This window comes from Dendropsophus ebraccatus, chromosome 15, assembly GCF_027789765.1.
Source record: "Dendropsophus ebraccatus isolate aDenEbr1 chromosome 15, aDenEbr1.pat, whole genome shotgun sequence".
Taxonomy (NCBI): Eukaryota; Metazoa; Chordata; class Amphibia; order Anura; family Hylidae; genus Dendropsophus; species Dendropsophus ebraccatus.
Window position 1 is genome coordinate 4923995 of NC_091468.1, and position 27408 is coordinate 4951402.

The window sequence follows — 27408 nt, forward strand, 5'->3', positions numbered from 1 at the left end:
AAGAATATTACATACATACAAAAAATGTTGACTATGAGCTCTGCATACTGGAAAAGATGAGTAACACATTTTTGTTTTAATGAAATGAAGGATGAGTGCAATAAATTATAAGATAGAGAATTAGCTCATAATTCATTGTTTTGGATGAAGCGACTGTGAAATGTACGCCTAGTAATAAAGATTTTATCGCTTGAATGAAGTTTCATGCTGAAGGCCAATCAAAGGTTTTTTTTTTTTTTAAATTTTGTTTTTGTAAAAAATTGCAAACAAAAACTATATATTTTTAACTTAAATATTTATTCATTTAAAACAAGACTACTGATGGTGACTAATATGAGTATGAAGATTATTTTTAGTAATGCATCGTTTGCTCTTTTGTAAAGGGAAGGGGGAAAAAAATCCCTCAAGATATTTTGCTACAAGTTGTAATTAGCATTCCATTTTGAATGGTTCACCACTATAATATTGAATTTTGTTTGCTTCACCATAGGTTAAGGAAAGAAATGCATCATTATGCATTCAAGGTAGTGTATAAAATAGCTCTGATTGGCATTTAGCAAGACTTACAATTAAAAGGAGTCATTTGGATGTGAAAGCGACTTCAGTAATGATACACATACCGATGGTGAAATTATGGCACAATTTTATTACACAAAGAAATCCTTAAAACATTGGCAGCATTATGAAATCACAAATACATTTTAAGCAGATTGGTCTCTGCATATGATTTGCATGCACACAATTTTTAAGATCTGTTTTTAATTACGGTTTGTTCAAAAAATTCCTTGAAAGGATGCAAATGTTAAAGGGACTTCACTTTCATCGGCAAATTATCTTGCCCACTAGTTAGAATTCCTGTAGTTTAAACCAAGATATTTTGTTCACGGCAGTAAGAAAGGTAAGAATTCTGCACATATTTTAGTTAATAATTTAGAAGTGGGAACAGGAAAAATATTCTATGAATAATTTAGAACGTTTGGTTAAAGTTATCTATGAGTGTCTTCATAGATTGAGTTAGTCGATTATATTTACAGTCCCTTTAACCTTAAGTTAACAGGGTACGATTATTCTAAACAGGTCAGAAAATTATTATACATCGTATGCAAGATACCACTATCTAGATTTTACTGTTTTAAATGTTTTTATTTAGTTTTACAAAAAATTTATTTTAAGGTTTATTAGCGTTACAATGAAACACTACTTGGTTATGTTCAAATTATTTTTATTTGAAGTTTTAATCAATGTTTTTTACCTTTGTCGAGTAGCCAATCATCAACTACTCGACCAAGTCGATATGGAATTCGCTGTCTAGCAATCGCCAGGCGTTCGTTATCATTGTTTCCTTTAAAGTTTAAAGAGACATTTCATTGGTTAAAATCTGTAAGGTCAAAGGTTAAAAGTTAATACTTAAAGCTTGAGCTATACAGTTGCCACATGACTTTTTGAAATTTGGATTTTTTAAAAAATTGTACCTAGAACATATCATGTTTCAGTCATTCATTTATTTTATTTTAGCAAACAAAATTATTCCTACGTTAATTGAAAATTAGAAATCTGCACTTGATCTAGGTTATTAAATTATGTTATAGACAGACCCAAAAAACATATTTACGCATCATAGAATGGCTTTACATGAAAGAAATCCGTTTTTTGGTATTTGTTATTCGCTAGTTAAACATATTCAAATGTAACATATTTAATTTAGCAGGAAACATCCAACCTCTTAATCCAAGTTAATCATTTAAAAAAAGTCTATGAATCAGAATACCATCGTGGATGTTATTACCAATGCATCCATGTAAGAAAGAAATGACAAAAAAAAACTAATTTCTTCTTTGAAGAAAAAAATTCTGATCCACAAGATTCAAAAAATCACATGGTACAAATGCACTGCAATATAAACAGTAATAATAGTGGAGAATAGTAAAAGTGTAATTCAGTCAGCATGGAGAAAGGATTGACAAAAGTTATTTCAGCCATACTCAGGTATTGATCTAACCCAAGCCAGTTAAGTTTTCATTACAGGTGTGTGAATTATTCTACAGATTGTCATCTAAAATCCTAAAGTGCCTCGGCTGAGAATTTAGAAGTCATTTTGATAAACCTTAGCAAAGACAAAAGTAAGAAACAAACAGGGAATTTCAATCAAATCTTACCAAAAAAACCTATTTTTTTTTTTTCGTTTGAGGACATTTGGGTAACACAACGGTCTAATTCATCTCATCTATGGCATTCTCTTAGGTTGTCTTTGTAAGTCGTATAACAACAATACTAGAGCTAAGCAAACCAACTCAGAACAAATCAATTTAGTTCCAAATTTTACAAAAATCTTTTTTGCATCAACATTTTTGTGGTGTTTTGCATTAGGGAAATCTGTACTGGAGCAGGTACACCTGTCAAAGACAAGTGTCCCTGCTCCTGTATTTACTGAGCAGTAGGCACGTGGAGCACCCAGTCCACTGAATGTGTGTGCCACCCCAAGGTAATTAAGGCTATAAGCTATATACTTGTTCTTTAGTACATAGTTTTGATGATGTCCTACCATAGGGAGCTACAGAAACTACATCGAGTAGTCACTAAGCAGCAATACACTATGCATCACTACTTACTGGCCGGCCCAAGTAGGTAAGTGGCACTGCTACTATATATATCACCACTTCGTACACTCACTGCAGGAGGTGTAAAGCCAAATCCACATGGGTTGTCAAATAAAAAAGTGTTAGATGGTGGATTCATATAAAACTTTGGCAAGTAAATTCTAGGAAGTCTATTCATCATTGCTACATAACGTTCTAGAGCACCCAACAATCATTGTGTCTCACTAGTATTACTCATAGAGCATGATAGTTGGGGATCACAGTGCAAATTTTGCATCAAGGTTCAGGGATTGAAGGTAAGCCTAATGTAACTGTCTAAACTAAGGTAAGCCTAATGTAACTGTCTAAACTAAGGTAAGCCTAATGTAACTGTCTAAACTAAGATAAGCCTAATGTAACTGTCTAAACTAAGGTAAGCCTAATGTAACTGTCTAAACTAAGGTAAGCCTAATGTAACTGTCTAAACTAAGGTAAGCCTAATGTAACTGTCTAAACTTAATGTTTTCTTATAAATGTCTGATATAAAATTGATGTAGGCCAGGAAATATCCACGTATGATTTCTAGATGATTAGTCACCGTCAAATGACTGATCAGAAAAGACCATCTAAGGACTTCAAAGACAAAGCAGGTAATGTTAGTGGTGAAGGGCATTATATTCCTTATATTCCTTATAGTTTAGTCTCTTAATTAGATCCTGGTATGAGAAGGAGAACTTTGATAGACTTCACAAAGAGGTATGCCCAACATGCTCCTCGTACTGGAAGGTCACAGCTTTGGCCTTCGTGCTGCCAATCACTCTGAGAGACAGAGATTTTACAATGTAGCCTGGGAAAAAAAGAAAAACTCACAAGTATAATTGATTTACAAGATTTAAAAGATGCTAATAGAAAAATAAAAGTGTGTCTGACTTAAAAGCCAATACATTAACTATGCGAGCGACAAAGACAACTAGAGAACCGTACTTTTAGCAAAGGTCAAACACTCGTTCAAGGTTATTCATCCTGGATAATTGTATAAAGTGCATTAAACATCATTTGTTTGGTTTTTATCTTAAAGGGTTTATAATATGATCTTTCTAATTTTGGTTTATGTATCATTTTGGTGTAAACACAGCTTCCTCCAAGTGTAGCCATTTCTGAACCTGGTGTGATACCTAATCCTTCCCCCCATTATGTTATATAGTTTTATGTACCCGTATGCCTTAATCTTCTAAGCTACCTCTAGCAGAAAGCTTAGAAGTTTACAGAATACTGGGGACTAAAAACTATAACACTTATACACAGTGACCTAATAAGCGCCCTCTTGTGGTGGCTAAAGGCAGAGAAAACATTATGGTTGATATCAATGTTTATGCAAGGGATCTAAACATCTGTACACAAAAATCTAGTTCAACCATGGTTAAGATACTATACTGTATGCTAACATATAATTTGTATAGATTAGTAGGCATTTCCTTAAACAAAGGTTGTCCAGCAATAATATATGTAATGTGAAAAGAGAAGTTATACTAACCTACCTCTATCCCTGCAACTACCAAACCAATGGCTCCCAGCACCTGATCACCTGTCATTTCCCCATTTCTTTCTGGTTCCTGTGACACATCACCCCCACAGGATCTACCAAGCTCAGACTACTATATGCCACAGTGTTATCCTACAGCAGTCACTGACAAAGGCCGGAACAATGTGTCCAAGAAAACGGGAAGAGGTGGTGACAACCAGGGACTGGGAGCCATTGGAAAAGCAGTTCTGGGGGGTATTATATATATATATGATATATGATATGATATATGATATATATATATGATTTGCACAGTTTAATGTCTTTTTTATTTGTAATCTTTTTTCTTTACCATTTTATACACATTTAGAGAGGCCTTTTTTTCTTTTCATTTTTTAAGGGGCAAATAAATCAGCCATATTGGTTGGTTATAATTTAATTATCTCCTCAGAAAGTGTTACCTTGTCAGTCATAATATACTGACAAATTCATTGTATTTCATTAGCTTCTTGCTTTACTGCTTACCATGTATTTCCTAATGGATTTCTTCTAAATTCATTAGTAAATCAGTGAGCCCACAATACTGGCAACTATAACAACATATAACATGAGGATAGATGGCTACAAACCCACAGCAAACCAATGACAACATTCTTATTTGGGGGGGGGGGCACTAGTTGGTCCAGATCCAAAACTTTACATTACATAGATAAATATAGTCATCACTTTGCGTGTCAGCTGGTGGTCCAGTGATATATACTATGGTATACGTGGTCCTGCATTATCCCATATATATTTCATGCTTGGTTTTATAGTTAAACATTCAAATAATAAAAGTAACATAATCAATAAATCAGTCCAGGAAGTAATTGTTCTTAAGTCATAGCAATAGTTCTACCATATGTCCAAGCTAATGAATGTTTGCAGAGTTTTCTGGAATCCAATTACACACACTTTACATTCGGCTCCATGAAGGCAGATGGTCTTTTTTCTCATAGTTTATGCGATTCTTGAGAGTAATTTTTTTGCTTGTAACAAAGAGGAAAACATGGCGCTCCCAACTGTTGCCTTCCCTTCCCTTTGTATATCAATGAGGCGGAGTTATTTTCGGATAGCGCCCCCCCCCCCCCCCGAATCTCAAATCCCAAATCCACGGAACATCTTAGAAAGCTTTTATTTGCTTCATAAAGTATAAGAAGGGGAAGGAATTAAAGAGTCTCGGAATAGAAGCTTCAAGTATTGTTTGAATGCATCTGTCTTCCCGGATTAACATGGATTTACTTGCAAAATTAATCCTAATAAAGTCTATCTTTCAGTGGGATCTTGTTCTGTATTATATTATCCATCAAATAAATGCACTCCAGTAAAATGTGAAGAGGCAATACAATGCACAAATGAAACGATCTGCTACGCTATCATCTTCCATATAAAATAGCGGCCGTGATATTCGACGCTACAAAAGTTTTAAGTGCTAGGTATTTGCCAATATCCATGCTTGTCACTACTGATATAAAAGGGAAGAAATGAGGAGAAGAACGCTTAATTGAAGACATCTATTTGTTGTCAGGAGGAAATCATCTCAGCGGTGGGAACGAGGGAGGTAAAAATAAAACACAGGTCAAATATTTGTCAGGAATCGAGTTTGTGATGTCGCCTACTTTGGCAGAATTGCAAACAGCGACTCAAGCTACAAGAAAAGGCTAAAAACCCCCCCCCCATAAAATGTATTTATATTGAGGCTGGGTTCACACTATGTATATTTGAGGCTGTATTTGTGAGGCTGTATAGCAACCAAAACCAGGAGTGGATTGAAAACACAGAAAGGCTCTGTTCACATAATGTTGTAATTGAGTGGATGGCCGTCATTTAATGGCAAATATCTGCTGTTAGTTTAAAACAACGGCTGTGGTATTGAAATAATGGCCGTTATTTACTGTTATATGGCGGCCATCCACTCAATTTCAACATTGTGTGAACAGATCCTTTCTGTGTTTTTAATCCACTCCTGGTTTTGGTTGCTATGAGGACCTGACATGAGGACCAAATACAGCCTCAAATATACATAGTGTGAACCCAGCCTCAGTGAAGGTGTAAAAGAGCATGAAAAAATATACTAACTGAGGAAAGCAACAACAGCAACTAATAGCAATCCAAACTGGAGGAATTATGACAAATTCTTTGTTATGTCAGGATGGGGCGATGCGCGAACTCAGAATGGGGGCCTGACAATTGTGTATATATCATCTCATAGTAAACCTCACAACAAACAGCTAAAAAAGAGTTTATAAAAAAGGAAGAAAATACTACAAAAATCACAGTCTGACATATATTACCAAGATAGATAGATAGATAGATAGGAGATAGATAGGAGATAGATAGATAGATAGATAGATAGGAGATAGATAGATAGATAGATAGATAGATAGATAGATAGATAGATAGATAGATAGGAGATAGATAGATAGATAGATAGATAGATAGATAGGAGATAGATAGGAGATAGATAGGAGATAGATAGGAGATAGATAGGAGATAGATAGGAGAAATATAGATAGATAGATAGATAGATAGATAGGAGATAGATAGATAGATAGATAGATAGATAGATAGATAGATAGGAGATAGATAGATAGATAGATAGGTAGATAGATAGACAGATAGTTAGATAGATAGATAGATAGGAGATAGATAGATAGGAGATAGATAGATAGAAGATATATAGATAGATAGATAGATAGATAGGAGATAGATAGATAGATAGATAGATAGATAGATAGATAGATAGATAGATAGATAGGAGATAGATAGGAGATAGATAGATAGATAGGAGATAGATAGATAGGAGATAGATAGGAGAAAGATAGATAGATAGATAGATAGATAGATAGATAGATAGGAGATAGATAGATAGATAGATAGATAGATAGATAGATAGATAGATAGATAGATAGATAGGAGATAGATAGATAGATAGATAGATAGATAGGAGATAGATAGATAGATAGATAGATAGATAGATAGATAGATAGGTAGATAGATAGACAGATAGTTAGATAGATAGATAGATAGATAGATAGATAGGAGATAGATAGATAGGAGATAGATAGATAGAAGATAGATAGATAGATAGATAGATAGATAGATAGGAGATAGATAGATAGATAGATAGATAGATAGGAGATAGATAGATAGATAGGAGATAGATAGAAGATAGATAGATAGATAGATAGATAGATGATAGATAGATAGATAGATAGATAGATAGGAGATAGATAGATAGGAGATAGATAGAAGATAGATAGATAGATAGAAGATAGATAGACAGATAGTTAGATAGATAGATAGATAGATAGGAGATAGATAGATAGATAGAAGATAAATAGGTGCATCAATCGCCTGGCTGTAGCATGTGTGTTCAGACTGGAGACACATCGTCAATCTTCCAGTTTTTCAGTTACTTCTAGAAAGTTCCCTTCAAAATAAACCAATAATGCCAAGTGCTACAGGAATACCACAAAAGGCATAAAAAGGTCAAACGGTTGAATTGAATCTTTTTGTATGACTGACAAAAGCAGTCAATCAACTTTATCATGGCTTATTATGGGAAGATCAGAAAAGAAGACTTGCTGCCAGGATTCTTTGAGTTCTCGAAAAGCCGATTTCTTTCATTTCAAAATTTATTATACTGCATTAAAATGTTATTTACTTCTATTTATAAACTGGTTGTATATTAAGCAAAAATATGAGAAAAAAAAGACTGATATACAAAAAAAACTGCAGACTTTAAGCAAAGATATAGAATATTAAAATGCATCACGTACCATGCAGTAAATAATATAGAAACAATAACCATCATACCCCATATCTGATGCTGCTGATGTCCTTGTCATGCACCTCTGGAGGAATTGTAATTACAGCAATGAAAAAAGTCTCCCCCCCCCCATAGTTATGATATCTAAATCCGACTAACAATTTATATACACCAATCAGCCAAAATGCTCTTAAGGGTGCATTATCCTACTGAAAGAGACAGCTACCAGCAGGGAATGCCATGAAGAAGGATACCTGGTCTGCCACAATCTACATGAATGCTAGAACCCAAGTTATCCCTGCAGAATACCTTCTAGAGTATCACTCCACCATCTTGCCTATCGTGAAGCTTGGTGCCAGCTCTTTTCTGGTGTCATAGTGCATCCTGATTCAATCTCTTAAATGTTACTGGTGTTTCAAGCAGTGTGCTGTCCCTTACTAAGTCTTTCTATAAAGAACAAAAAAAAAAAAAAAAAAACGTGGAGGATTTTATAGCTTTTTGGGCAGTGTTTAACCAACTCTCGGCTTTTGAACACAATGACTATAAAAATAGACAGGAAAAGGTTTGTGGTAATAATCTCTGGGAATGAAAACTCTGGTTTTATGTATGTTCGCTGTTAGCATTCAGACTCTATTGCTATGAACCATGCTATCACAGCAATGGCCGCTATTCCACAAGGAATTTCTCCGGCATTTGAATTTGAAACATTGATTTTTTTGAAAAGCTGCGGACAATAATTCCCTTTGAGATTTTCATCTTGCCTTTAACTGCAGCTAAGATTGCAAAGTCCTCGGTATTCTACAAAATCATTGAGGAATTGACAGCGATCACGGACAGCGGCTTGGGACCGTAGTCAGCTAACAAACCGAGCAATCTTCATTTCGCATTGGTAGATAGCTTTCACAAGGTTTGTCGCACATAATACCTGCATTACAGCTAGGAACAATGACATAATGGACGCATTGTGCCCGGCTTTTAGTCTAGATTCCCATTGGTACACCTCCCTGTGGCATTTGGTATTTTACGAATGAATAAGCATGGGAAAAAGGACAAAATGTGGCGAGGAGGCTAACCTGTTATTTGTGCTGCTATTTTCTGCCGCAATGTTATAATTACGTTTGGAAAGATCCACGTTATGTTTTATTAACTGTTTAAGACCACTTAAGAATCTTGGAGGGAAAAAAAATATGATAAATTGTATAGAAAATCTCCCGATCAGCCATAGACCATCTGGTGGTATCATAAATACAAGAAGAGTGACTATAATCCATGTATAATAAAATGCTTTGTACTAGATAAAGAGGGAAGATATAGAGCTAGGTCCTTCCTTAAATCCAAACATGACGTATTCCCAGATGAAAATTGTAGGACGTTAAACATGAAAAGAGGATGAATGCCTTGAGGCGGCCACTCTTCAGACATCTGGGGCTCTTTGTAATCCAAAGGCTCAATGGCAATGTCACCCATATATAATAAATAATAATGCTTTTATTTGTATAGCGCACACAGATTCCGCAGCACTTCACATAGTTTTGCCAATTATTGCTCCCTGTCCCCATTTGGGCTCACAATCTAAATTCACCTATCTGTATGTTTTTGGGTGTGGGAGGAAACTGGAGTACCCAGAGGAAACCCACGCGAAGAACATGCAAACTCTTTGCAGATGTTGCCCTTGGTGGGATTAGAACCCAGGACCCAAGCGCTGCAAGGCTACAGTGCTAACCACTGAGCCTCCCTGGATAGCTGTGACAATCCCATCCAACCATTTCGTATTGAATAGGTATCATGGTGAATTCAGAAAAAAATTAAGTTGTAGGTTGACTTTTTAAATTTTTTAAAGTTTGGATGATGATGGGTCCCAGCTATTCACCACTTGCTGGTCATGTCAAAAGAAGGAAGAAGTTTAATGTGGATAAATGTAAGGTTATGCACTTGGGCTGTAGAAATAATAAGTACAGTTATGTGCTAAATAATAAAACACTGGGTAACACTGCTGCCGAAAAGGACCTGGGGTATTGGTGGACAGTAACCTCATCAATAGTGATCAGTGCCAGGCCTAATTCATTAAATGGAGGGAGATGTGGATGCTTTTCCTGATCAATATAATATTACAAATTATGGGCATTCAAATGACCTTGCAACAATGGTGGATTCCTTGGCGCTCAAACCTCCAGGCACAGTCACTCCACTTCAATCAAGATGCAGAGATTTCCAGTATTTTTGCCAACCAGATGTGTTCTTTATTGCTACGCGTTTCAAGGGTTAACCACCCTCTTCATCAGGCATAATTAAGTACATTACACACTAGTATTTATACATAAACTAAAATGATTGACCCGGAAGGATTTCCCTGTTTCAAGGTGTCATCATGACATCACTTCCCATCTGCTAATCAGACTGAAGTCCTATTAAAATAACAACAACATTAGTGGTTTCTCAACCCCTGTGCTCCATAAAAATGTTTTATGGAGCACAGGGGTTGAGAACCCAGGGTGGTGGCAGCTACTTATGTGCCAGAGTCCAGCCACTTACCTCAAGACCACCTAGCCTTATACATTTTAACCATAGAAACCACTAATGTTGTTGTTATTTTAATAGGACTTCAGTCTGATTAGCAGATGGGAAGTGATGTCATGATGACACCTTGAAACAGGGAAATCCTTCCGGGTCAATCATTTTAGTTTATGTATAAATACTAGTGTGTAATGTACTTAATTATGCCTGATGAAGAGGGTGGTTAACCCTTGAAACGCGTAGCAATAAAGAACACATCTGGTTGGCAAAAATACTGGAAATCTCTGCATCTTGATTGAAGTGGAGTGACTGTGCCTGGAGGTTTGAGCGCCAAGGAATCCACCATTGTTGCAAGGTCATTTGGATTTCAGTCCTGATCCCACATCCAGGGATATCGGAAGGTGGAAGGCAGCAGCCCTCCTTATATACCTACAAGCCTACATTAGAGTCGTGCCTAATACGTACGACCTAACAAGGTGAGTGTGCATTTGTGTGAATTTACACATACACATCTCACAGGGTTAATCCGCCTGCACATGCAGCGCTACTGTGTTTCCTTTTTTCTTTTTATGTACAAAATTATGGGCATTAGATTACATGTGATAGGTTGCTGATATAGGGATTATTCTGATCACCATTTCGAAGTCAGAAAGGAATTTTCTCCCTGTGATGGGACAATTGTCATCTGCCTCATAAGAGAAACAGATTGCTGATCTCAGGGAGACCAGCCAAACAATAACACTGCCTGGTGAAAGTGAAATCCTAGGTGCATTGCCCCCTGGGAAACATAAACATGTTTTGCATATAGAGTTTCAAAACACAGGACTAGCCAGATATCCTTCCGATAAGGACCCAGCCAAGGGGTGGCTTCTATAGGGAAACCACAAAAACCACCATATTAAGTGGCCCTATAAGTCAATCTAATGACAAGGGAAAAACCAAGGCCAGGTGTCCAACCACAGGCAGCTGTTTCGGGTTGTTGTTCCTCATCAGTGTGGAGCAGGATTCGGGCTTGGTGGGAGCAATGCCTAGTAGAGCCATAAGAGAAAAAGATTGCTGATCTCAGGGAGACCTGGTCTTGTTTTTTCCCTTGTCATTACATTGACTTATAGGACTACTTATTATGGTGGTTTTGGTTGGGTCCTTCCCGGAGGGATATCTGGCTAGTCCTGTGTTTCGAGACTCTTCAATGAGGCTCCACGGGCTCTTATTGCATATTCATCTGCCTCATAAGGGCTTTCACCTTCATATGCATCAGCACTGTAGGGTTTCTGTAGGTTGAACTTAATGAACTCTTGTCTGACTCTTGTCTTCTTTCAACCTTATTAACTGTGTGTGTGTGTGTGTGTGTGTGTGTGTGTGTGTGTGTGTGTGTGTGTGTGTGTGTGTGTGTGTTTTATGTTTCCCCTCTGGTTGAGCACTAACAAAAAAAAAAAAAACATGTAAAAATGTAGCTGGAAATGTATTATCCCTGATGAAAAACCAAATCCACTATTTTCTCATCTGTGTCCGGTCACATTCGAGAACGTAAAGCACGTTTAGTTATAACAGGAAAAACAAAGGGGAGGTCGCTGTCTGGAAGAGGTCTCACAAACACAACACCATGGGCACATGTAGTAATATATAATGGCATTTCAGAGATAAAGAAAATCTGTTGTGTGTCAAAAGAGCAGTGCCAGCGGTAGCCTCGAGCCGAGGGAATCTTAGGACTTTGCTGCTTAGCCGGGAAGTGGCATTTCAATTTGTGTATTCTTGCCTTAGAGATATTTTACTGTATAACAGTAATCTTCCCGCAATGGTGCTGCTTTAACTGGCGCTTCCTTTCTTTGAATGCTTTTGGCAAGGTACGCAGATACTCTAAATAACAGAAACAGATGCTCAGGGAAATGACAGCAGATGGGTGCTTTAGGATTGCAGAACTATTTCAAACCGTCCACATGAAAAGTCAATGACATTGCCTGACCTTTTACCATGGCTGGTACTGGTTCCACATCAAGCAAGGAAACTTTATTGTCGAGTATTCCATGAGCGCTGACATATTTACATCACATGTGGTTTTTGTAGCACATTTGGGTATATTACCACTTGGGTTATTGATTATAGGTAGAATATTTTAGTACTAGGATGGATTTTCTGTGACTACGGATCACCTGTAATCACAGCATTAGCCCATACATTTTTATCGTGAAGGTCAACAGAAAATATGACACAATGATTCCTGGTTATGCAACCATGGCAGACTAGCAGATGAATGGCTGTCCATATATTATACGACCTGCCCAGGGAGCAATGCACCTAGGATTTTACTGTATTGAGCGCTTTAACTAGCAGCTGACTGTGACTTCTTTGGCTAGTCTCCTTGAGATCAGTGATCTGTTTGTCATATTGGTGTACTAGGCATTGTTCCCACCTAGCCAGAGTCCTGCTGGTGAGGGGCAACACTCTGAATCAGACTCATTTTTGATATTGACTGAAGAGGCCACCTAAAATGGTGTTTTTTCATGGTCTCCATATAGGAACCATCCCTTTTCTAAGCCTTTCCCTGGAGGGATATCTGGCTAGTCCCATTTTTTGAGACTCGTAACTGAGGCTCCGCGAACCTTTTTTGCATAATGACTTGCTTGAGTGAACATGAGACCTCCTCTATATGTCTATATGCCCTTAGTTGGTGTAAGCCATGAACATCTCAAGGATTGCATCTTGCATTTATGTACTTTTCATGTGTCAGATGCAGTTATAGTTAACCGGTTGTTTTTTTTTTAAAATACTGATAACGAATAAAATTCATCTATAATTGATATTGCACTTTTTTCCATTCTTCTTCTATTTTGTCAATATGAGTAAAACGTATGTGTGACGAGGAAGTATGTCTCACCACGTATCTTAGTATAACGCTCTTACACTTTTTTTGCATATTGAACAGTGCATTAAATTTGCAGGATGCAAAAAAAAAATCTATGAAAACAAAACAAAAAAAACCACACGGTCCCTGGCATGTGGTAATCCATTTAAGCCGTTTTAATTCATCACAAAGTATTGAGCAAGACGATCGGGAAAGAGACAAACGTAAACAATTCACTGCTGCAAATGACATGTTGTAAGATCTGAAAATCAATAGCATTTTGTAAGACAAACAACGCTAATTCGATGTGCATTCTGCACAGATAGAACTTTATCAATATGATTGAGCATTGAGCAAAAATCTGTATTTTTCATTGTTCAACCTGATACCGAACCAAGTGTAAGCTAACACGACATGAAGGCTTCACCTAAAATGACTCGATGTCAGAAATGAGCAGCACTTTGAAGGGAGTTTACTTTATTGTGCTGTCCCATTTCAGACACTGACCCTTCCACTATCTGATCTGCTCTTATGTGTTCTGCACATCACAAGATTGCCCATTCCACATGAGTACACCGGCCCCAAATGCTACAGAAATCAGGACAGTCATTTCTTCCTGGCGAGAGAATCTAATTGGCGTCAACCGGTGCCGTCCCATCCACCAAAAATACGCTTTAGCGCTTTAGTTGACTAAAAGTTAAAGAGTGACTTAAAGGAGTATTCCAAAAGGTGTGTGTGTGTACAGTATATATATATATATATATATATATATATATATGGCAACAAGGCCTCTCTCATTGGGAACTGCTCGGCTGCTCAAACACAGTTACACATCACCAGTACTTCTGTATGCAGCGTTAGCAATACTTGACTTCCCCTGATGTCTACTGTAATGCATACTAGCAAGAGAATGCACATTACATTTGGGGAAGCTGTCTGTGACTATAGAGTTGCAGACACTGCAGCATGTAACAGAGCAAGTGGTGACGGACAGTTATCACCGCTACTTCCCTTCCAATATGGGGAGACTCCGTACATCAAACACTGTATGCCAATCCCTAAACCTACATGCAGCAGAACCGGCCATATATATTTGTGACAGAAACTTTTTGTACCCGGATTGTACAGCCATGCAGTTCCTGATGCAGCCATTGGTGGCAGGAGAGAGGTTGTGTCACCCTTAAAAATGCTAATAAATAAATAAATAAATAAATATAAATATATTTTCTTTAATAAAGTTACATTACAAAGTTTGATAACTTCACTAAAGAAATGTAAAAGATAAGGCTGGACACATCTATAGAGTTTTAGTGTATGACATAACCAATGTCAATGTATAATAACATCACATACTATCCAGACATATCCAATCTTGCATTTCCAGTTTGTCTTTTTGAGAGATGAATTTATCAAGGTTTGAATGACAAAAAAAAATATATATATATTTTGGCAACTATCATATTTCTCAAAAATGTAAGTTGTCTGTTTTTAGCCACTTCTGCACCCCCTTAGCCAAAGAGGCATGGTTTCTGTACAAAAGGATTGTGGTTTAAGTACTGTGAAATTTTAGCCACATTTATTATCTGAAACTTTTTAGACAAGTGGCTACATTTTTGCACAGCTCCGCTCAGTAGGCGCCATGCTGACCACATGTCAAAAAGTGGATTGAAATGTTTTTTTATCAGATTCAACATACAACATAATTTGGTAACTTATGCACAAAACTGGCATATAAGAAAGTGCAAGCTTGAAAAAGTTGGATAAACTCTCTTCCATCATATTATGATTATGCATTAAATTTGCCTTGTAAAAAATTGGAGTCCTTGAAGGGAATCTGTCACAGGCTTAATCTGAGGGGAGCGTAAACTGGTGGCTGAGATGATGGTTACAGTCATGTATTACTTACATTGTATATTGCAGACACTTCTCTAGTATCTTTGATTGATCTGAGCCTAGTGCAGCGCCCCACCCCTCATCCCCACTTCTCCATGCACTGATTGACAGCTGTCTGATCATACACAGTGAGCTGTCAATCAAGAGGTGGAGGGACCTTCAACTGATGAATGTTGAGGACTGCTGAGCACTTGTACATAATAGGGAGGACTAGTCAGCTGTGATTGTCTCCTGTCATTCTGCCTCAGATAAAGCAGCATAAAACTGCTGACACATTCCCGTAAACAACATTTGTGTAATGGTAAGTGAGCACACATGTCTATGAGATTTAAAGTTTTTTGGTATCACAGAATATAAAGAACCATAGTAAATATAATAAACATGTGTCTCTTATTAAAGGACAACTCCCACAAATTTTTTTTAGCTTATTTAACACACATTACAAAGTTATATAACTTTGTAATGTGGTTAAATACCCGGTCTGGCCCCCTTCCCCCACTTTTTGGTGTCTGTGTGTTTTTTTTTTTTTTTTGGGGGGGGGGGGTCCCGCGGGAGTTGTTCTTTCAAGGTTGTCACTTTGGGGCTAGGTTCACACCATGCAAAAACGATGGCCGTCTTTTGTAACAATGGTCGTCACGGTATTTGCACAATGGCAGCCCTTGTTATGAAAGACGGCCATTGTTCTACATAGTCTGAACTGGTACAGTTAAAGGCTGGCACTGGCTGGATGCAATGCATATGGGGTTAGAAGTCCCCAGAACTCTATATACGCTACAGAATCTTGCTGCTCTCTCTCCAAACCGACTCCAAACACAAGTGATGTCTAATCTGGACAGATGTTACTTAGAGAAAAAAGATAAGGAGTAATGGTCTACAACAAAACTGCTGATTGTACACTACATGGTAACATCTAAAAGAAGCAATTAAAATGACATACTGTAGGTTTTCCCATGATGTGTATTCATCAGAACAAATGGTGTGGAAGATGGTGCGGCATTACTTAAATCACAAATATTCATCATCATTAAATGGAGGATGAAGGGAAATTCATGCAAAACTGAAGAAGCTGTTAACCTCAGCGAAGCAGGAGGGGAGCTCCGCTGTTATCTCCTTCTCCGACTAATTATTACCATCCCATAGAAAACATTACAAAACATTGGAGGAAACAAATGGATGTTGTACTTTTTTTAAAGCACAGATTTACCTTTGGAGATCCTTAGCTGTTTTATAAAATAGTTACTAAATCTAAATGGGATTGAAAGCAATGAGTAAAGACTCGCCGAGCTACTCAACCGGTTTGGCTTGGGGTCAGAATTTGGGGTCTTCATTCCTTTTTTAACTTGTCGATGTAAAAGTTGCTAGAGTACCAGGTCACTTCCTAGGAGTGGTCCCATTGTTGTTAACAGCTAGCCCAGCAGACAAGAAGACACCAGAACCAGGAACCAAGAAGCCAGGAGGTTAGGGAAAGGCAAGTTAGGGTCTAAGCATACAGTAGGTCATGGGTAAGCAGCAAGATTAACTAGCTGGAAAAAGCAAAAGGTTTGTGGCAGGTAACAGTACAGCTTAAAGCTGGGTTCACACTTGTTACAATGGCGGTGATTTCCATGGAACTTACGTAGTGCTGCCTTCTGAGGGAATCTCGGCCAGAGTGTATACACATAGTACATATATACATACGCATAGTATACACTCCAGCCGGGATCCTTAGCGGCGCAGTAGGAAACTGACATGTTAGTTCAATGAATTGCGGCCACAGAAAACCCTGTAAGTGCACACAATGGAGCAAGCGGCTCTGGCTGCTCGCTCCATTGTGTGCAGTGGGGAGTTCTGATGCCGGCACGCACTGATGCGCCCGCATCAGAACTTAGCGGCGCTAAGTACCGGGTGGGATGATCTTTTCAGAGACCGGCCGTTCAGTGACCCGGCCGGGTCATGGAATGGCTGGTCTCATACGTAGTGGGAACATAGCCTTAGAGTCAATAGTTGGGTTCATGCACAGGAGAGTCAATATTCTAGCAGAGGTTTAGGCAGAGATGACGTTAAGAAGTTAGGCAGGGCCAAAGTCAATCAGCTATCTATGGCAGGGGTGGGGAACCTCCGGCCCGCGGGCCGCATCCGGCCCCTGAGACCTCCCGATGCGGCCCGCGGCCCGCAGCTCCCCTGTGATGCTCGCCGCTCTGCTGGGGAAGAAGCCGGCATACACCGCATCCTCCGGTGTCTGTGACAGCTGGCGGACACCGGAGGATGCTGTCTATGCCGGCTTCTTCCCCAGCAGAGCGGCGCGTGTCTTTAGTCTCCTGCGGGCCGCGCGCGATGACGTCATTTCATCGCGCGCCGCCTGCAGGAGAAGACCGGCACAGAGGACCTGGGACAGAAGAGGACCTGGACAGCGTGGGAGCGGAGGTAAGGTGAGAGGGATGTTTATTTTTTTATTTGGGGGTTAACTAGGATCCCAGGGACATGACTGATGGGGGGGGGACAACTAGGCTACCAGGGACATGACTGATGGGGGGGGGGGACAACTAGGCTACCAGGGACATGACTGATGGGGGGACAACTAGGCTACCAGGGACATGACTGATGGGGGGGGGACAACTAGGCTACCAGGGACATGACTGATGGGGGGGGACAACTAGGCTACCAGGGACATGACTGATGGGGGGGGGGGGACAACTAGGCTACCAGGGACATGACTGATGGGGGGGGGGACAACTAGGCTACCAGGGACATGACTGATGGGGGGGGGGGACAACTAGGCTACCAGGGACATGACTGATGGGGGGGGGGGGGGGGGGACAACTAGGCTACCAGGGACATGACGGGGGGGGGGGACAACTAGGCTACCAGGGACATGACTGATGGGGGGACAACTAGGCTACCAGGGACATGACTGATGGGGGGACAACTAGGCTACCAGGGACATGACTGATGGGGGGACAACTAGGCTACCAGGGACATGACTGATGGGGGGGGGACAACTAGGCTACCAGGGACATGACTGATGGGGGGGGGGGCAACTAGGCTACCAGGGACATGACTGATGGGGGGACAACTAGGCTACCAGGGACATGACTGATGGGGGGGGGGACAACTAGGCTACCAGGGACATGACTGATGGGGGGGACAACTAGGCTACCAGGGACATGACTGATGGGGGGGGGGGGACAACTAGGCTACCAGGGACATGACTGATGGGGGGGGAATAACTAGGCTACCAGGGACATGACTGATGGGGGGGGAATAACTAGGCTACCAGGGACATGACTGATGGGGGGGGAATAACTAGGCTACCAGGGACATGACTGATGGGGGGGGAATAACTAGGCTACCAGGGACATGACTGATGGGGGGGGGGACAACTAGGCTACCAGGGACATGACTGATGGGGGGGGGGACAACTAGGCTACCAGGGACATGACTGATGGGGGGGGGACAACTAGGCTACCAGGGACATGACTGATGGGGGGACAACTAGGCTACCAGGGACATGACTGATGGGGGAGACAACTAGGCTACCAGGGACATGACTGATGGGGGGGACAACTAGGCTACCAGGGACATGACTGATGGGGGGGGGGGGGGACAACTAGGCTACCAGGGACATGACTGATGGGGGGGACAACTAGGCTACCAGAGACATGACTGATGGGGGGGGAATAACTAGGCAACCAGGGACATGCCTGATGGGGGTTAACTAGGCTACCAGGGACATGACTTGGGGGTTAACTAGACTACAAGGGGCATCACTGGGGGTTAACTACAATAGCAGGGGCACTAGGGGAACAATACTATGCCTTGTCCTGGGTGCTGCAAACCCCCGCTACTAACTGCCGCGCACGGTATGCGGCCCTCGAATGATTTTATTAATGCCCGACCGGCCCTCGACATGGAAAAGGTTCCCCACCCCTGATCTATGGGGTAAACCTTAAAATTGCTTAGCGACAAGTGAGCAAGTAGAGCAGCCTAAAGAGTCACCATCATCATCAATAACAGAATGTAGACCTCCAAGATTTTAACATGTTCAATTATGGGGTAGTGGAAGATCTATGCTCCGTATGCAATAACCAAATAAGCACAACAAGGCAATAACATTATACTTTACTTTGTTGCTTTCTTAAAAATAAATAAATAAATAAATGTGACACATCTCCTTTGTTATTCTACATTGGGAGAAGTATGAAGAGCAAAATTGTTAACTCTGAAGCTCTTGTGGGAACATATTCAATTAAAACAATACTGGCTGATTTCCTGTGTCACTTCGGCTGTTCCTTTACTATCACTAATCTTTAATAAAACTAATTCTTTTTGATGTTCTGAGATCCCAAGTTGAAAACAAACAATTTGAAGACCATAAAACTGGAGCCTTAATCTGCCACACGCGTGATTCTCATTAGTATGCGATGACGGCGACGTGGCGAGTGTGGATACTGACAGCGTTTTATCAGTGTTTGGGATCACCTCTCGTGTGCTAATGGGATTGCTTTTGGTGTTAAATGATTTAGTGCATTGTGCAGGAGATTTAGAAAGCCTTTAGAGTTAATTGTAAATTAAACAAGAAACAATATTGTAGTCTCGGCTTAAAAAGTCCCATTGGCTCAGTAGTGAGCCTCACAAATTCTGAAGTCATATTGTGAAGAGTGGTTAAAAAATTGAATAATTCATCAGGAAATGTAAGCGGCTTCAACAGTTACCAAGTCTTCAATAATCTAAAAAGTTACTTTAATAGGCTGAATTGATGGATATTGTCATATTTAGGTGCTTGATGTAGTATATTTACTAATCTTCAATCTACATACAATTTGGCCATACTAGTTAATGTACTATATATTGATGGGTCATAAAAGCACCAGGAACGCAAACTGTTCTGGTAGCGGTGGCGAGCATTGGACAAGGGAGTATGTTCTTTTTTTATATATATATAAATTATTACATTTTTAAGCCAACCAGGTACAGAAACCAGACAATTCCTGTCAAGAGTACCTGTCATTGAAAATATCTTGTGACATGTAATCAGGCATGTCAAAAAATATTGATCATAGTGGGTCTCACTTCTAAACCACTCCACAGTGCGATACACTCCCTGGCCACTTGCTAATTCCAGTAATGTAGCTTCATAGACTTACATTGTCAGAATTACGGAGCTATGGATGGGGAGTGGATCCTGCTGCTGCTCTGCTCCCCATACTGTATCTACTGATTGCAGCAGGTCTCAGCAGTGAGACCAACTGTGATCAATAGGTTTTGACATGCCTGATGACATTGTAAGTCATTTTTTAATGACAGGTACTGTTTAAAGGATGAGGAGGACATTTGAGGAGTAGATCATCTTTGCCTTCTTGGTAGGGTTAGGTTGGATATACAGTATATCTTTTAACAGTAAATTTACTCTCCCTTTAACTGTTGCAGGTGAACTTAATAAAGTCCTATAGATCATGCTTTTTTTTTTTTATAAATGTAAACATTATATTCTTGCAAAAAATTTGACTAACAATCATCCAAGGTATTTTGGACATGGGTGAAAGAGTAGTAGATACTTGGAGGGAACTTCCAACAGATGTGGTCAATAAATCTACAATAACAGAATGTAAGGGCAGACTAGATGACCTAGTGGTCGTTTTCTGCCAACACTATTCTATATTTCTAGGTAAGAAAGAGACTGACTTGGTCATTACAAATATTTGCAGATTACCTTTAATTGGAAAAGTAAGGTAGGGGTGTCCCCTTGGTAAAGTTAACAAATAATGTAAAGCCAATACAAAGAGAAAATTCTTGATTCTAATGACATCCTACTTTCCAGGGATACAAATAGATCTCTGGAGAGGGCAGTATATGTCATTATGTAATTTCCCTTGTATTCTGGAGTTTGGATCAATACGAAAAAGTTAACTATGCTCCTGCTATAGTGTAAGGCTGCTGGTAACAAGCAGGGGGTCTCAGTCTCTAAACCTCTGGGCATTAGAGTTTCCTGGAATGTAATCCAGGTAAGAAAATTCACAACCAAGTTAAGGATTTCAGTAACTTTCCTCGGAGTAAAAGAGAACTGGATAAATTTATAAGAAATTTATGCTATATACTATAGAAAACTCCATATTTGATAAAATAAGCTGAAGAAAGTAAGGATTAGCATTAAAGTTACACGATTTAAGAAAAAGAGTTTGATGGTTCCATGCCATTGCTATTTTCCACACAAATTAGTCAACTGAACAGGTTTGGAAAGGAAAGTACTGTAGTTCCAAAAGAAAATCTCAGACTCTTTAAGTGGAGAAAATCTCAGACTCTTTAAGTGGAGAGATAGAAACATAAAGCATCAGAAATATAAAGTTTTGAAATGCACATAGGGAAACTTTAACACGATGCACCCCTGGTGGTTACCATGGAAAAGGATTGGTCTTTTTCCTTTTCCGTAGCTTTAGCCCCACTCATCTGATGGGCGGGCAGGGAGGACGCAGCGAGATGGGGGTGGGAGGCATGACCTCATCCCGCACATGATTCATCATGATTTACGACTGAAAACAGAAATCTACACCTGCTCTGAGAGCGAGGAGAGGAGCAGAGTTTTTGATAGTGTGGTAATCTCCCCGCTTGTTCTACGGATCACTTAGGGTCTTAACACTCATGTCCCTAGTTTTTATTAGTGACAGGTGTACTTTTTAATTGTTGAAGATCTTTTAGCTGCGTTGTGGGGCAAATCAAAGGCTAGATTCTGATATCAAAATACGTGTTTTTATTGAGAACATATGGAACCCTGTAAGACACTACTGTACATATGCAATGGACTCTAATCTAGGCTAATATAAGACCACACAAATGTTTTCAGCCGAAAGTTTTATGTATTGGATGACTCACGTAATAAAGGACAAAAAAATGGGAGTCAAACCCAACACTAAATAATTAAAAAAAATATATATATAATAATAAAAGAGGTGACTAAAATAGAATTACTGGTAAGAACTTAGAATTTAGAATTACAAAATCTCTTTTTCAGTTTATAAAGTGAATGTCACAGTCTGATAAAATTCACAAAGATTCTAAGATTCCTCAGAATAGTAAAAAAAACGGACTTAAAAACATTGGGGGACATTTATCAAACTAATTTTTAGTCTAATATATCTTGCTTGCGCTCAAAATAAATCTAATATGAATTTATGAAGCTTTTTTAGACAAGACTAGTAGATGAGACTTTTTGAATTAAATCTTTTGTTGTGAATTGGATCGAAAGTGCGCCAGAATTATTTTTTTATCTAAATTTATTAACTGCGCAATTTTTTAAAAAGTCGCATATATTGGCGCATCGCTACGTCTGTTCCGAACCAGGTCAATTTATTAGACTAATTAAAAGACCATTGTTTGAAAGACACATTTACTATGCTATTAGATAATTTACATAAATTTAACTAAACACATTAGATTGAAAATTATGCCAAAACATCTTTGACAAAATCGTGTTTTTAGATTTGTTAGTAAATATCCCCCATTGTGGTTTATTAAAATATGTGTCTATTTTTATGGTTAAAGTTTTATTCTAAATTCAGATTATTTTTTTTTTCTTAAACAGCTTGAAAAATTGTATGTACCTTAGAAAGTTCCTTGGACAAATTTGTTTTCATATACAGAATGTTTACGTTTTATTTGCACAAGGAAAAAAAAGTCTAAGAAAGACAGATTAGTTGCAAAACGACTGTAGGAGGAAAGATGTAAAATGTTCTTTAACTTGGTCTTTTTTTTTTTTTTTTGCTTCCACTTCTTAAGACTTGGTTATGAGATGCAGCCACTGAGGGGGAAAACATTATGATTCTTTTACAGCGTGCTGGGCCTGCACGCCATAGCGGATGAAGAACATTGGCACAAGTGTACGGGATTAAATGCTATTACACACTTACAGTATGTGTCATTGCTATACAATTTAATTCTAAAAGTTCTCGGGGAGAATCAAAAAACAATTTGTGGCGAGCCATACTGTGTTAATATGTACGGTGCTTTAAATGAATCATTTGGATTTGTGATGGCTCAGAAGGCTGTTAGAGCCCTACACACACTGTATGTAATTTAGAAACATGAATTATTTAGCATTTTGGGTTTAGACATAAGGGATTTGTTGGTGGCCTAAGATGTAGATTAATTTTGTACCAATGGTGGTAACCATGGATACCTCAAATGTGGAAGCGTTCAGGTCTAAATGAATGCGTTCTTATCTTCTGAGTGAGTAGTAACTTGTTTATCTAGTTACTACAGAAAGTCGGGATTTGTTAATAGGGGAATATTTCCTCTTTTTAAGCTTGTTTGGTGAGTACGCTATTGTGCTGTACATTTTAATTATTTTGAACACTTCTATATTCTTATACTTGGTTTAATTAATTAGGCTTAGAGTAATCGCACTATACCATACTACGTCATGGATATAATATGTTGTATAGAGTTCTTAAATGGTTAATTGTCACTTGTTATTTGCAGTTTATTGAAATCATTAACACATTGCTTTTTGGTATACTTACGCCGTTACGCATGTATAGGCTGGGTTCACACTATGTATATTTGAGGCTGTATTTGTGAGGCTGTATAGCAACCAAAACCAGGAGTGGATTGAAAACACAGAAAGGATCTGTTCACATAATGTTGTAATTGAGTGGATGGCCGTCATTTAATGGCAAATTTTTGCTGTTATTTTAAAACAACGGCTGTTATATTGAAATAATGGCAGTTATTTACCGTTATATGACGGCCATCCACTCAATTTCAACATTGTGTGAACAGAACCTTTCTGTGTTTTCAATCCACTCCTGGTTTTGGTTGCTATGAGGACCTGACTTGAGGACCAAATACTGCCTGAAGTATACAGTGTGTGAACCCAGCTATATGGTTCTCCCTGATGTTCTTTGGATTCTTTCTCAGAATGTCCACCTAATATGTCTATGGGTGGTCACACATGCCCAATGGTTCAGCCTCATGAACTGGATCTTGTATCTGGTGTAGAGTAATTTTAGTATTGTTTGGACCAGCCAAGAAGAATCCATGCATTAGATTCCCTTTCGGTGAACCTTTTTGGAGGGTTTAAAAAATGTGGGCTCAAAGTATATAACAATGGGATATAGCCAAAGTTACACATGTTCCCACTATGTAAGAACAATGGCTTTTGTTTAAAACAGCCATGTCAAACAATGGCCACTTTCTTACATGTGGAAATAATTCACAGTTTGGCTGTACATTGTATTGAGGTCAATATTTGATTGGAGTGCAGGCACACCCAAATGTGCCTGCATTACAATTAAAATAAAATTATGTCATCCGGCCAATATTTCATCATCGGCCGGATGACATCATTTTATTTTAGGTTTTTATTTAGGTCTGCCTTCACTCCAATTAAACATTGACCTCAATACAATGTACAGCGAAACTGTGAATTATTTCCACTGCCATAGGGGAACAATGGCCGTTGGGCAACACGTGTGCACAGTGGTCGCTGTTCTCAGTAGAATTACACACAGTGCATTCTTTTTTTTTTTCTTTTTTGCAAGAACGGCCATTGTTATAATCAGCAACAATGGCTGTTCTTGTCAAAAAAGAATGAATGTGTGAACATAGCCTTCCAATTGTTTAAATAGAAAAAGGGTTCCGTTTTCTAAGATTTTAAAAAGAAATAAATAATTAGAGGGTCAATGAATTTTTATGTTCCATATATTTCATTTCACCTTACCCTTCTATGGCCCGGTGTATCATAACATTTTGGTGATGAGATATCAAGCTTAGGAAATAAATAAATAAATAAATACAGGAACTACATGTATGCTATGGCTGTGTGGGCATTTTGTGGTTCTGATGTGATAACAGAGAGTTAAGGGATTTGCTATCATCTTGCAAAAAACAAAAACAAAAAACATGTTATAGGTTTGCGGGTTTAGCAAGTATGTCACAAAAATATACAGATTTGCCAGCGCTAACGTTACTTTACTGCCTTGCACCATTCTATGCACTTTGCGTAAAGCTGTGTACTGTACATTACTTGCAGTGCAAAAACATCACCAGTCACTTAATAGTTTCCGTTGCTTCCTAGGGAAATGGTATAGTGCACCACAGAAAGTTCTTAAGTAAAACAAGGACACCGATCAAAACCTTTTAGGAGTCCAGTGCCCCGCAGACTAAAGAGTGAGCCAGTCATGCTTTATGCATCACTGGCTTATGGTGTAAGTGGTAAGTAATTGAGTTTTCTATTCAGGAGTAAAAGGGTCCTATTATACTAAGCGATTATTGTCCGTACTTGGCCCATTACCAGCTCTTCCAGATAATAATCATTTTGAATAATAGCTCATGTTAAAAAGGAACAATTAGCCGACATACAATCAGCCAACATACTATCAAAACGATAGCGACTTTCCGCTGGACAACGCTCCGTGAAATAGGAGCGGTGGCAGCAAACTGCTGCTCTCTTTCACTGGCCGCCTGGACAATCTAAATATTGTCTGGGCAGCCCCTCTTGCAGCTCCCTGTGCTCTCCTCGCTCCTCCTCGCTCCTTCCCGCTCTCTGTCTGTGAGTGTAATAGTACGCGGGGAACAAGAAGCAGGTGAGTGCTTGCTTGCTCCCTCATATCCAGCCGTGTAATAATACCCAAAGGTGCATCCAATTGTGACATGGGATCATGCATGACAATCTGCTACTGATCAGGAACCTCATACATTATCAGATACAGCATATAGCTAGGTTCACACAACGTTTAACCGGGCCGTCGTGCCGCACTCAGCCCGTTCCTGCAGCCAATACAGAGCTATCCAGCTATCCAGCCCCCCGCTCACTGCAGCCCTTTTTACCTATGTACTGACCCACCCAGTGGCCATGTTGTACCGGTTCCCACCACTCCACACTCCAATGCGTTTCGCCACCGCTTTAACAAGGAGCTCCTTGTTAAAGCGCTTGTGAAACGTGTTGGAGTGTGGAGTGGTGGGAACCGGTACAACATGGCCACTGGGTGGGTCAGTATATAGGTAAAAAGGGCTGCAGTGAGTGGGGGGCTGGATAGCTGGATGGGATTGCACTTGGAAGTGTGTCATATAACATAGCTAAGACATTGGTTTGTTTACAGCCCATGGACATAGTGCAATTTGGGATATATTGTTTACTAACGAAATATATTGCTGCTACTTGGCTGTGTAATTCTGTCATTTATTCTACTATGAAATTACTTCTTGTGTTTTTTTTTGTTTATCCTGTTATTTATACTATATACTGAGATATATGTCATCCTGTGACCTGTAGTCCTTTATTATTGCATTTGGATTTTTGTGACCTGGATTCCCCCCATGGATTTTTTAATATGTCTTGTGTGTTTATGGTTTTATGGGAGGGCTTTTTTTGTCTTTATCAAATAATAAATAAATTGATTTAATGTAACAGTTGTCATTGTGGAGATTTTTTTGTAGGTTAATAGTATTGGATAAAATCTCAATTTGATATAGTTATGAAGTTTGATTTTGATGTTCTGATATAGGTTATATATGTTCACACTATATAAGTTTTATATTAATCACGGCCAATGTTGCTAATTTGCAACAATGGCCGTGATTAATATGAAACTTACATTGTGCTGCTGTCTATGGGATCACAGCCGGACTGTATACACATAGTATACACTCTGGCCGGGATTTCAAGTAGCCACCCAAAAAACTAACATTTCATTTTTTTGTGGCCGCTAATAATTGAATATCGGCCACAGAGAACCTGTCAGTTTACACAATGGAGTGTGCAGCTCCGACCACAAGCTCCATTGTGTACAGTGGTGAATTCGGATGCCCGTCGTACTGCAGTACCGTCCGGGATGATCTTCAGTAACACTGGCCGTTCTGTGATCCGGCCGGGTCACAGAACGGCTGGTGTTATACTAAGTGTGCACATGGCCTAAGTCTATAATACAATTTTGCTTAGGGCTCTTTAAAGTTTACATAGGGAATAAAGGCACGTGTCACACATAGGTGTCTCTGGTCCTTACACAGCACGCGATGTTGAAAGCGTAGAACACTTTGTGACTGATGCTGCACACCAGCTATGAGGAAATGCATTTGCTTTATATTTTAATGGAAGTTTCTAGAAGTCTGTTTCTATTTTCCTATAAATTAGGTAAAACCTGGTATATACTGTCCTAAGCCACATTAGCATAAAACATTCAGCTACGGCTGAAAAGATTGAGCAAGAAGGATGGCAGCCCAAGGCTGATCGACAGCAGGCTCCAGACATCACAACAGCACTGAAATAATGTGGAAAAAA

At 39.1% G+C, this 27408-nt stretch overlaps 1 protein-coding gene across 14 annotated transcripts in view; it reads right to left on the reverse strand.

The window, feature by feature from the left end:
- Positions 1-27408, reverse strand: part of NRXN1 (neurexin 1) — a 1072395-nt gene that overhangs the window by 81191 nt on the left and 963796 nt on the right. For 10 of the 14 annotated variants that reach the window (XM_069954855.1, XM_069954851.1, XM_069954854.1 and 7 more), the window contains one exon: positions 1253-1342. The exons of the other annotated variants lie outside the window; for them this stretch is intronic. In XM_069954855.1, the coding sequence (XP_069810956.1) occupies positions 1253-1342 (90 nt within the window). The remainder of the gene's footprint in view (positions 1-1252; positions 1343-27408) is intronic. 14 annotated transcript variants of the gene reach the window in all.